Source organism: Suncus etruscus, chromosome 10 (assembly GCF_024139225.1).
Source record: "Suncus etruscus isolate mSunEtr1 chromosome 10, mSunEtr1.pri.cur, whole genome shotgun sequence".
NCBI lineage: Eukaryota > Metazoa > Chordata > Mammalia > Eulipotyphla > Soricidae > Suncus > Suncus etruscus.
This window is the reverse complement of record NC_064857.1, coordinates 67,661,390-67,673,786: the sequence shown is the minus strand read 5'-3', so window position 1 is coordinate 67,673,786 and position 12,397 is coordinate 67,661,390. Positions and strand designations below refer to the sequence as shown.

The following is a 12,397-nucleotide window of genomic DNA, read 5'->3' as shown; positions in this document are numbered from 1 at the left end:
GGACCATATGGAACACTGGGATTCGAACCAACCACCTTTGGTCCTGGATCAGCTGCTTGCAAGGCAAATGCCGCTGTGCTATCTCTCCGGGCCCAAGGATAATCTTTATTTTGGGTAAAAAACAAGGTGTAATCTAACCCCAAGGGACAGGACCCCCCTCCCCCAGCCCCCTCGATAAACGAGCAGGGCTTGCTCTGAATCATCCCCCAAACTGCAACTCCTTAAGCATAGCTTGACCCCTGCAGTGTGCAGCCTCTGAAGTGGGAGATTCATGGCCCTCGAGTGAAGCTGTGCCGCGATGGTGGCAGAGGTGAGCAGAGACTCCAGGCAGGGCCAGCTCAGAGCTGAGCTGCTTTGAGGCCAGTCAGTGTCTTCAGTCCCACTGACCCGCAGCTGCTCCCAAGTCTGGTCAGGTGGCACATCTGAGTGTGGGTGGAGGTGGGGTGAGGCTGTGCTGGCATGAGGGAGCAGTAGCAGTTGCACAACCTCCTAAATCTAAGAATGGGACTGACTGGGGCTGGAGAGATAGCATAGCGTTAGGGTGTTTGCCTTGCATGCGGCTGACACAGGACAGACCTGGTTTGATTCCCATCATCCCATGTCGTCCCCCAGCCTGCCAAGGTCGATTTCTGAGCACTGCTGGATGTAACCCCTAAACCAACCAATCAATAAAGTTTAAAAAAAAAAGTATAGGACTGATTGACATTGTTTCACAGGTGATATTGGTGTGTGAAGGATAGTTCCATTTGTCTTATTTCTTTTGGGGGCCACACCCAGCTCTGCCCTGGGCTTACTCCAGGATCTCCAGGGGTCACACCTGGTAGATTTTAGGGGATGACCTGGGGGTCAAAACTTACTGTAGTTCTCCAGCCTCCTACATCTCATTAAAAAAAAAGTCCAAAACAAACTCTGGGACCAGAGACCAGCAGATAGTGCATTTATTTGCTTTGTTTGAAGCCAACCCATGTTCAATCCCCACCATCCTGTATAGTCCCTTGATCTCCCCAGGAGTGATCCTTGAGGACAGCCAGGTGTGGCCCCCAGACAAACAAACAGCCCTCCACTCTGGCCATGTATAAGGAGACAGGTTTATAGCACAGATGAACTCTCAGGGATGCTCTGAAAACCTGTTGAAGTACGTGGGTCCCCTTAATCCACTTCAACTCTGGGGTCCTCTGCTTGGGCTGGCAGCTGTGAGCTTGAGGAATCAGGTCCCCCTCCCCAAGCCAGATGATGTTCGAAGGAACCAGGACTTGAAGTCCAGCCTCAGACAGTGCCCTGAAGCCTGTGTTTTGGGGCAGCCCTTTTAGCAAATTCCCCTAAAAAGAACCTTTGTGCATATGTGTGTGTGTGTGTGTGTGTGTGTGTGAGAGAGAGAGAGAGAGAGAGAGAGAGAGAGAGAGAGAGAGAGAGAGAGAGAGAGAGAGAGAGAGAATCTGAGCTTATCGGAGACACGCAACTCTGACAGGTCAGCAACGATATAATCTTCATCGTCTCAGAGATGCGCTGCCATCTCCCTGCTCGCTTCGGTGTCAGACTCAGGCAAATTCAAGCAAGTGGGGAGGAGAGGAGGGGACAACCCACATCCTGGGGCAGATGACAGGATGGGGGGGTTGTCTGGAGACAGAATCTGCATTGGGTACTTCCAGTCACGTGTCTCTGTCCCCCACCTGCGTGCAGACATTTCTGAGCTCAGGCAGAGGTGTGTGTGTGTGTGTGTGTGTGTGTGTGTGTGTGTGTGTGTGTATCTGTGTGTCTGTGTGTCTGTGTGTCTGTCTGTGTGTCTGTGTGTATATATGTGTATCTTTGTGTATGTGTATCTGCAAAAGCATCTCTGCTCCTTTGCACCCAGCCTGCCCTCTGCCTTTCATGGAGTGGGGACCCAGGGTCCATGGGGAGGGGGAGCTGGTTTAGGACCCAAATTTATTTACATCCCTCCCTGTACCCTGGCTCCAGGCTCACCGGGGACTTTCTCATCCCTGGGAGTTGGGGTATCTGGACTCACTCACTCCTGGGGACCTTTGCCAGGGCAAGCTGCAGCTCATCCACCTTGGCCACGGAGGCTCATGAGCTGGCATCCCTCAACACACCCCACTGCCCTGCCCTTCCACATCAGCGCCTGTATGCTGCCAACTCTCCTGCCTAAGGAAGCCTGTTCAACCTCTTTCTTGTCATTCTCATAGGCCAAACTCATATCACATTCCAACTGGGTGGGGGGTTCTGTGATGTCTGTGTTTCTGTAAGAGGCATGTGTCTATATCCCAGGTATTATTACTCACTCCTTAAGCAAAAGGCTGTTGAGGGCAGAGGTTGGCACTGTGGGTGAGTGGCCCTTGACTCTTTTGCCCAGTTTGTGCCATTCAGCCCTGCCTGGCCACTCACTCTACCAGTCTGTGCCTGCTCGCTGGAGCTATGGAGGAAAAGGAATTCTCTGTACAAACTGATAAGAATTGGAAGGGGGCGTGGACATGGTGTTTTGTTTTTGTTTTACTTGGATGGGCATGTTCAGAAATGGCTCTTTGCATTAGGATCAGGCTGAAAGGAAGTCGAGACTCAGTTTAAGCATCAAGGCGGGTGTAGCTGGGGGGCAGAGCCCCCAATCCCCTTCTCCCTAGGCTGCCTGCTTAGCTACTTCCTCCAGCATCTGTTGTCCTACGTCAGAAATGACTCAAGTTAAAATGCTAAAAGGAGGGAGGTAGAGCAATGGCCTTGTGGTTTGTCTTGCATGTAGCTGATCCAGGTTTAGTCCCTGGCCTTCCATATGGTCCCCCAAGCACTGCCAGGAGTAATTTCTGAGTATAGAGCCAAGAGTAACCCCTGAGCACTGCCAGGTGTGGCCCCCTGCCTGCAAAAAAAAAAAAAGAAAAAAGAAAAGAAAAGAAAAATGCTCATAGGAGAGTAAGTTATAAAGATAAAAGTTTAAAACAAGAGTCTGTAAGACCAAATATGACATCCCCCCCATATATAATATATATCTTAGAAGGTCCTCATGAAGGGGCTTCCCCAGCCTTCCCCACCCTTCCTAACCAGAACTGACTGGATCTGTTGTCCATCACATGGACACACAGAACTGGCATCCACTGTGCATGTGACTTGGGTATAAACAATCGTTGCTGGGCAATTTGTTTATTTCTCTTTGATCCTTCAAAGCACCATAAGCAGAGCTGAAATAAATCACATTCCAGTCTTAGCTGCATTTCTTAATTCCAGGATCAGTTTACTCTTTATACATTTTTAGCAGGTAAGAATCAACAGATGAGGGGTCAAAGAGATGGCATGAAGGTAAGGCATTTGCCTTTCATGCAGAACAATGGTGGTTCGAATCCTGGCATCCCATATGGTCCCCTGTGCCTGCCAGGGGCAATTTCTGAGCATAGAGCCAGGAGTAACTCCTGAGCACTGCCGGGTGTGGACCCCCCCCCAAAAAAAAAAGAATCAACAGATGAGGACTGAGTCAATAGCACAATGGGGAGGGAGGGCATTTGACTTGCCCACGACAAACCCAAGATTGAGCCCCAGAACCTCATATGACACCCCCCTCAAGCATGCCAGGAGTAATTCCTGAATTCAGAGCCAGGAATAACTCCTGAGCATGCCAGGTATAGTCCTAAAACCAAAACATAATTTTTTATTAAAATATTCTATAGGGGCCAGAGCAATGGACTTAAGCGGTCCACCTTGGATGGTCTTAAGCGGTCTGCCTTGCACGCACTAACCTAGGATGAACCCCAGCGTCCCATATGGTCCCCCAAGCCAGGAGCGATTTCTGAGCGCATATCCAGATGTAACCCCTGAGCATTACTGTGTGTGGCCCAAAAATCCCCAAAAAACAACAAAAAAAAAATCCAGACATTAGTGGAGTGGGATGATATTCCATAGAATATTCTACAGAACAGTTTCAAAGCTAATCATGGAGTCGATGCCTCTCAGAAATGTCTTGTTCTTTGTTCCCCCAGTTTCTTTGTGATCTCTCATCTCTCTGCTGTCTGTTTTCTTTCAGCCAACATCAGGAATACCCCCAGCATGCAACAGTGACAGGCAGTATGAGCACCTGGGCCGGTGCTGTGACAAGTGTAAGCCCGGTATGTCTCCCAGCCTTTCACTGGCGTCATTAGTGGTCTTGGTGCTTGTTTTTGTCTCAGAATGATTTCTTTCCTGCCGGGTGAAAAGAAAACTTTCACGGATTTTGGATGTTGGGACCAAGTCATTCTGTCATTCTAAAGGTGGAAATCTCACAATAGATTAAACCACCCCCCAAAATCAAAAGCTAGAGATAGACAGATAGATCAGTAGGTAAGGTGCTTTTCTTGCACAGTGCTGACCCAGGTTCATTCCCTAGCACCACCTGTGGTCTGAACATCGTCAGCAATCATCCCTGAGTGCAGAGCCAGGAGTAACACCTGAGCACAACCAAGTGTGGTACACTCCTCTTCATCCCCCACCCCCAAATAAGAAAAACAAAAGCAGGGGCCAGAGAGATAGTACAGGGGTAAGGCACTTATGTTGCATGCAACCAACACTGGTTCAATCCTCAGTAGGGGGGTTATTTCCTCAGGGTGCTTTTGGGGGTCACTCCTAAGCCAAGAATAACCTCCAAGCTTCCCCAGGTATGATCCAAAAACAAACAAACAAACAAACAAAAAAAACCTTGTGGCTTTTTGAGAAATCATGTTTAAAGAATTCAGGGTGCCGGAGTGGTAGCTCAGTGGTAGGGCATTTGCCTTGCATGTGACCGACCCAGAACCGTCCCAGGTTCAATTCCCAGCATTCCATATGGTCTCCTGAGACCACAAGGAGTGCAGAGCCTGGAGTAACCCCTAAGTGCCGACAGGTGTGGCCCCAAAACAAATAGAAAAATAAAAACATTTCAGAACTGGTTCTTTTATTTGTGGGAGTGGGGAGGTGTCTGGGGTCCATCCTCAGCGCTCAGGGGCTATTCCTGGGTCTGGGATTGTTCAGGGAACCATCTGGTACAAGGGATGGAATCAGGGCAGGTACCTTAACTCCCTGTTCTATGGCTCTAGTGTAGAATAAACTGATTTTTTTCTTTTTATCATTTAGGGTGACAGTAACTATGGTTACAATTACACAGAAGTAGGCTCTTAGTTCATTTGGGGACACAATTCTCTAAGACATGATTTCTTAAAATGCCAAGATTTTGAAAGCCATATTTTCAATCACTTTGTGATTAAATGAGTTTTTACACAGAAAAAAAAAATCTCTTTCTTCAGGAGTAGTCAGTGGGATGGGGTTTACTGCTGGAAAAACCTGTCTGCCTAGCAGTGCCTGATGCCTAATTTCAACACCTTCTCCAGAATTCTGTGCCTGCTACCTGGTGTCCCCTTCACTCATGGCTCTGAATGACTCTGAGTGACTCTGAGGAATGGCTTTTTGCAAGAAGTGGAGGAAGTTCCTCTGTTTGGGAGACCCTCCCAACTTCTACAGGCACTGACTTGAAAGGCTCTCTTCCAGGTTGTCTTCAGCAGGGCTGTGGAGGGGAAATGGGGCTGTGATCTTGAACATGGAAGCAGCTGAAACAGCCATAGGCGCCCCCATCAGGCCTGTAGGTCCAGCCTCTTCCCTCTAGCTTCTGGGCCCTACTGGGGATCAGGATCCTGGACGGGAATCGGTTTAGAGTTTCATTTTGCTAGTTTTCAGTGGTGCCTTTCCCCCTCTCTCTCTCCTGGAAGGGACCTTCCTGGCTGAGAAGTGCTCAGCCACATCCGGAAGCATCTGCCGGCCGTGCCGCCTGGATGAGTACCTGGACACCTGGAACGAAGAAGACAAGTGTCTGGTGCACAAAGTGTGTGACTCAGGTGAGACCATTGTCACATGTCACTCTTTAGGATATGGGGTGAAGGAGGGTGATGAAACACAGTGGGAAAATCTTTGCTCACTGAGAGTCATCCCTGAGCACTGTCAAGCGTGGCCCAGAGACCAAAAGAGAAAGAAAGAAAGCAAGAGGCAAAGCGAGCCTCGCTTGGGAACTGTCCCTCTGAAGGCAAGTGTGACACCTTAGGGAAGAAGGATTCCCACAATGTCCCAGTTGATCATCACGTCAGTTCCCAAACCCCACAAGCTGAAGTTCCCCAGAGAGAGGCCAACACACAGATTCAATCACAGGTCTCTAAGGCACAGAAAGATTGGGGCACTGGGCCAGGCCTCTGAGACATGTGTCTGTCCCTTACCTGTGACAGCTTTAGTAACTCTGCAGTCTGGTCACATTCTCCAACACCGTGTGTGTGTGTGTGTGTGTGTGTGTGTGTGTGTGTGTGTGTGATCGAATAATTTTTGTCACGTTTCATTCTTTTGGGGACAAATTCAGCTACACACAGAGCTTATTCCTGGCAGGACTCAGGGAAGCATCTGCTATTTTGGGGATCAAGCTACAATAGGCTACTTGCCAGACGAAGCTCTTCACCCCTGTTCTGTCTCTTCGGCCCTTTGAACATCTTTATGCCCTCATTGGTTCATAGGCATCAGCATCAGGAAGTGGCTCTGAACCGCAGGGTTCCTGTGGCTCCCTTTCTCCTCTCCAGGAGATTGAGCTGTGTGGTAAACCTGGTGTCTCCCTCTGCCTTCCCCCAAGCCCTGCTGCTGGGCTGACCTTTGGGTCACTTACCAAGAGTGTCCAGCTCTTATACAGCCTGTGAAGGGGATTCTGGAGGGTCTGGAGAGAGACACAGAGGGCAGTGTGCTTGTTTTGATTGTAACAAACCAATTTCTAGCACTACTACTACTTACTCCACCAGGAATAATCCCTGAACACAGAGCCAGAGGAAGCCTGGAGCACCATCAAGTGTTTCTCCTCCCCCTAAAAAAGGAAGTTTTTTGCTGGGTCTTTTTTTTTTTTTTCTTTTTTTAGTTTTTGGTTTTTGGGCCACACCCAGTGACACTCAGGGGTTACTCCTGGCTATGCGCACAGAAATCGCTCCTGGCTCGGGGGACCATATGGGACGCCGGGGGATTGAACTGCGATCCGTCCTAGGTCAGCTGTCGTGTGCAAGGCAAAATGCCCTACTGCTGCACCACGGCTCCAGCCCCTGGGTCTTAAAATGTTGTTTAGCTTTTGCTTTGTTTAGATGGTTTGGGCAGAACTCCCTTTGAGCTGACCTAGAAGCTCGACCAAGTCCTCTGACCATTGTTCTCTTCTCGCTCCATCATTTTCACCATTGCCCAGGATCTGGCTCTTTCTTCACTGGGGAGGCAGAAAGCAGTGTTCGTGGGAGGCAGAAAGTCAGTGTTCATGGGGTTAGCCGGGGAGCCTTGGAAAGAGAAACTACTCGCCAACTCCCAGTTGCCTCCAAGTGCCATATATCCAAGAAAGGCAACATGAATTCATGCCACTTTATTATTTTGGAGGCTGGCAGATGCACTCAATGGTACTTGGGAGCTACTCCTGGCTCAGTGCTCAGAGACTGCTTCCTGCAGAGCTCAGAGGAATCTGTAGCCTCAGAGACCAAACTTGGGATTCCTGTATGTAAAGCCTGTACCTCCACTCAATAAATGCCCTATTTGGTCCCCGTAACTTACCACGTCGAAACACGTTTCCCTCAAAAAACGCCAAGAACTGGCAGAATTATGAACTCGCGCATGTGCGTGAGTCTGAGACTGGCTTCATCCAGTGCTGTGCTTACTGATGTCCCTTACATTGTCCCTTACCTAGGTGGCCTCAGGTCCTTTGCTCTGACAAAATCTTGTGCATTTTCTATACTGACTCTGGAACCAGATATTTTTCTCCATGATTCCCTGATTGCTTTCCATTTAGTAGCTATTTAGTAACCTCCACATAGGGACATGCTGCTGAACTGATTCTTCTGTATTGCTTTTATTTGAAGCAGACAGAACTAGCAAAACTAGGAATCATTTATTTTAATTTTGAGCCACACCTGGTAGTACTCAAGACTTATTCCTGGATTTAATCTGCACTCAGGGATCACTCATGCTGAAGTTCAAGGAACCATATATGTGGTGCCGGGGATCAAACCAGAGCCTACCACCTTGCTAAGCAAACTCCTTACATGCTGGATTAGCTTTCCAGTGCCCAAATAGCTACTTATTAGAAATCATCTTTCCTCTCACACATTCAAGACCAAGAGCAGATTGTGGTCAGAGAAGGTAGCGTGGAAATGGCCCAGGCAGCAGCTGATCGAGTGAGTGTTCTTTCTTTCCTACCACTTACTAATGAGCTGACTCAGGGCTGTGTGCTGGAAATGAGGACTCATTCTGTCTACGGCCCAAGTTGATTGAAGCCCCAAAAAAACCCTGAAGCATGAAGATGTTTAAAAATATGTCACTGCCATTCATCATCACATAGGTCCCCGTTCACTACAGTTGAGCGGAATCCAGGGATTTGGATCCTCCAAGAAAGTCACCCTTGTCTTGAAGGGTCCAGGGGTGATGTTTGTGTTTATGCGAGTCTGCCTCAGGCTGCCAAGCTGCTGCGGACTCCAGGGAGGACAGAAGCTTGTTCAGGTTCCATGTCCTGCCCTTAACACCATGCACAAAGGTCAAATCCAAATGGATTAAAGACCTTGATATCAGACTCAAAACCACAAGGTATATAAAACAAAACATAGGTAAAACCATGTTCTGCCCTGCTGATCAGGCTGAGATGTGAAGAAAGAGCAGCTTCCTGGTGCTCTCTCAATGGCTGAGGCTGCTTTTCTCACCACCATTGCTTCAACTACCATCCTCTCTCTCCTCCTGCCGCAGCACGTCCGAGGTCAACCAGCAATGATGCATGTTTGGCAAGGGACAGGGCTCTGCCTGGTTTCTCCTTAAGGAAAGTGACTCTGTTATCTCTCCGTAGAGGTCAAGGGTGTCCTTCCCAAGAGCTCCCACCTCATGACCTAATCGCCTCTGAGGCCAGCTCCAAAGGCTGATTCAAGGACATGAAAGTGCCCCTTAGTCTTCAGTATGTCAGGTTTGAGGGATACTGCGCAGCCAGATGAGCTTCCAGAGTGCTATCGGGTAAAGCAGAAAACCATATTTTATTATAGGGTGTGTATGTGTGTGGGTACAAGCATGTGTGTGCATGAGTGTGTGTTTGTGTGTGTGTTGTGTGATTGTGTGCAGTTGACTCTAGTTTTTCACAGAACTTATGTTCTATAAAGTTCCTCAAACACTGACAGACAAATTCTGAGATATGGGGCTGCTCTTGTCTGAAATGGGGCTACTTCCTATGAACTCCTGACCTCATCGTCCGAGTTAGTGCCTCTCAGACACACATGGGTCTCTGTGCATAAAGGAACCTTCAAAAGAAATTGCAAATTGGGGCCAGAAAAAGTGCTTGCCTTACACATGGCTGATGTGGGTTGAATATTTGGCACCTCATAGGGTCTCCTGAACCTGCCAGAGTGATCTCTGAACACAGAGCCAGGAGTAAGCCCTGAGCACCACTGGGTGTGGCCCAAGATGCAAACAAAAATAATTGTTAATGTGAACCAATAAATATTAAGGAGAGAGAGCACATTTATCTCTGTTCAGAAAGATCCCCAAAGAGGCATGAGGTTGGGGTTCAGAGGAAGCACTGGGCAGATGCTGTGAGAAGACAGACAGACAGACAGACACATGCATCCTCCTTCCCAGGGCGAGATGGCTGCCCACACTCAGACCTAAGTGCTTGGTCTCTGTTCTCTCTCCCCAACTCTCTCCCCAACCATGATGATGTTTCTTACAATCCTGAAGCCCACAGGCTCCCGTGATGAGCCCCAAATCCCAGACAGCCTGTTCTTTGGTACATTTAGCCCCAGTGTTAGGAATTTGACCAACTGGATGAGCAGTGGAGATGAACTGTTGCCTTCATCAGTCTCCAGCCATCATGAGCTGGGCCAGGCTTCACCTTCCTCCCAGTATGAAAAAGGCCTAGGAGAAAGAAACAAGACTCCATGACTGAGTGAGAGAAAAAGCAAGACTGACCCTTCCCGGTGTTGTAGCACCTGCACAGGAAGAGCAAGGGGGAACTTGGGAGATTCTGGAGTCAATTCCCTGCATGAGTCAGCCTGGACCAGGGAGCTGGGGTGGAGGTGGAGGGGTGTGAAACAGCACAGGACACGGGCTTAAAGGGTAGGAGGTGGCACAGGCTGAGATTTCAGCGGAGATGGAATTTGGTGGAAGTTGGCATGGGTGGAAACTTTAGGGGTGTGGGAAGATGTGGTGTGGGTGAGATGGCTGGGGATAAGCTACCGACGGGAAGAAGATGGCACAGGACACAATGGATGGACAGGGCAAGGGGAAGAAACAAGGGGAAGTGTTTGGGGGGTTGGGATAGGATGAGGATATGGGACAGGGTCTAGACCAGGGGTTCAGGGGTGGGGAAGGCACTGGACTATGGGAGGTGAAAGAAAATTCTGGAATGTGCAAGGTGGAAGAAAGTTCTAGGCTGTGAAAGGGGGAGAAGGTTCTGGGTTGTGAAAGCAGAGAAGGTTCTGGGTTATGGAAGTGGGGCAAGATTCTGGGCTATAGAAGCAGAAGGCTCTGGGTTGTAGAAGTGGGAGAAGGTTCTGGGCTCTAGCTGGTGAGAATTTTCTGGGTTGTGGAAGGTGAAGAAGGGTCTGGGCTGTGGATGGGAAGAAGGTTCTGGGTCGTGGAAGAGGGGAAGGTTCTGGACTGTGGTAAGGGGAGAAGGTTTTGTGGAATGGGGAGGAAGTTCTTAGCTGTGGAAGGGGGTAAGGTTCTGAGCCATAAAAAGGAGATAAGGTTCTAGACTGGAAGGTGGGAAGGTTCTTGGCTGTGAATAGGGAGAAGGTTCTGGGTTGTGGGTGGGGAAAATGTTCTGGATTGTGAAGGTTCGTCTCCTGGCCCATCTCCCTACATTGTCATCCTGTCTGTCCCTGCAGGCAAAGCCCTGGTGGCAGTGGATCCGGGCAACCAGACGGCCCCACGACGCTGCGCCTGCACCCTGGGCTACCACTGGAGCCAGGACTGTGTCTGCTGCCGCCGCAACAGCGAGTGTGCGCCTGGCTTTGGCGCCTTGCTCCCGGGTACATATATGGGGCACTCCTTGGGACCCCCACTCTTTGGGTCTGCTTGCTCTTTGGGCCTGCTGGGGGCTCTGAAGTTACAGGGAGTCACAGATTCAGCCCAGCCGCCTCCTCGGAGCCCTTCCAGCTGGGAAAAACCACCCAGCCCAGCACGGGGCCTTTTATGCTTTTGAACTTGTGCCTCTCGGATCTGTTTTTGGTTTTGGGCCACAGCTCACTATACCTATTTCTGGCTCAGGGACCACCACTGGGCTCAGGGTACCCTATTGTAGTGCTGGGAATCGAATCGAGGTTGCTTGTGCAAGGCCAGAGCCCTGTTGGTTGGCACCATCTCCCAGGCTCCACATACTTTGAAGCTAACCCCTGGTGTGAGAGGATCTGAGAGTGTCTCGGTGGGTGTGGCTGCGAATATCAATCCAGGGCCTCACACTGGCAAATTCTGTGGCCCAGCAACGACCCTCCTGACAACCGATAGCTTTTCCTGCAGTTGGAAGAGTTTATTTCCAGGAAATTAAAGGAATTCCAACTGCAGTAACAAAGGTTCAAAGGGAACGAAACACCTTTGCAAGTTGAGCCTCATCAACTTCTGTCTGAAATTATACAGATGGAAACTCTAGGTTCTTTTGCGGGGTGGAGGCAGATGGATCCCTCCAAGCCATGCCCAGGGCTTACTCCTGAATCTTTCCTTCCACAGCTGGGGGAACCACCTGCATCTCTGGGACAGGGCCCACATCAGCAAGCGCCCTGCCCTGCCCTGTTTCTCTGGCTTGGGGCTCTTTTTTCTCCTTTGATCTTCACCCATTTCATCATCCCCACAGCATTTTTATTCTAGTAGGTTGTTAATAGCTTTTTTGACTCTTAGGTAGGAACTAGAACCATAATTTGTAAGACATTTCCTGTGACTGAAGTTTCTAATGGTTAAGTACATTAAATCTGGATAGAAATGTCACTATGGTACAATGATATCATGCTACATTGTATAGAACAGGTGATATCTATTATAACACAAACACACATACATATATATGTGTGTGTGTATATATATATATATATATATGTATATATATATATATATATATAAATGAACTGAGTTATGGCTTAACTGTAGAGCAGAGACATCTCATGGATGAGACCCTGGGTTCAATCCCTGGCCTGCAACCTCCCCCCAAATACAATGACTATATTGTATATATAGAAAACTATAAAAGTGTAAGTGTTTGAACTTCAGAAGAGGCAGAATTTCTGTCTCTAACTGGATCATATATTCATGGTAGGGGAGGGGGAACACATACACACACACACACACACACACACACACACACACACACACACAAACATGGTGCTTTGGAGAAAACTCTTCTTCCAGGAGCCAGAGCAGGGAGGGCATTTGCCTTTCAGGAGGCCAACCTGGT

The 12,397-nt window shown here is 48.9% G+C and overlaps 1 protein-coding gene across 1 annotated transcript in view; it reads left to right on the top strand.

The window, feature by feature from the left end:
- Positions 1–298: 298 nt before the first annotated feature.
- The window catches only part of TNFRSF11A (TNF receptor superfamily member 11a), a 30,784-nt gene continuing 18,685 nt past the window's right edge, over positions 299–12,397 (top strand). The window contains exons 1-4 of the mRNA XM_049781668.1: positions 299–310; positions 4,001–4,082; positions 5,691–5,816; positions 10,842–10,985. Of these exons, the coding sequence (XP_049637625.1) occupies positions 299–310; positions 4,001–4,082; positions 5,691–5,816; positions 10,842–10,985 (364 nt within the window). The remainder of the gene's footprint in view (positions 311–4,000; positions 4,083–5,690; positions 5,817–10,841; positions 10,986–12,397) is intronic.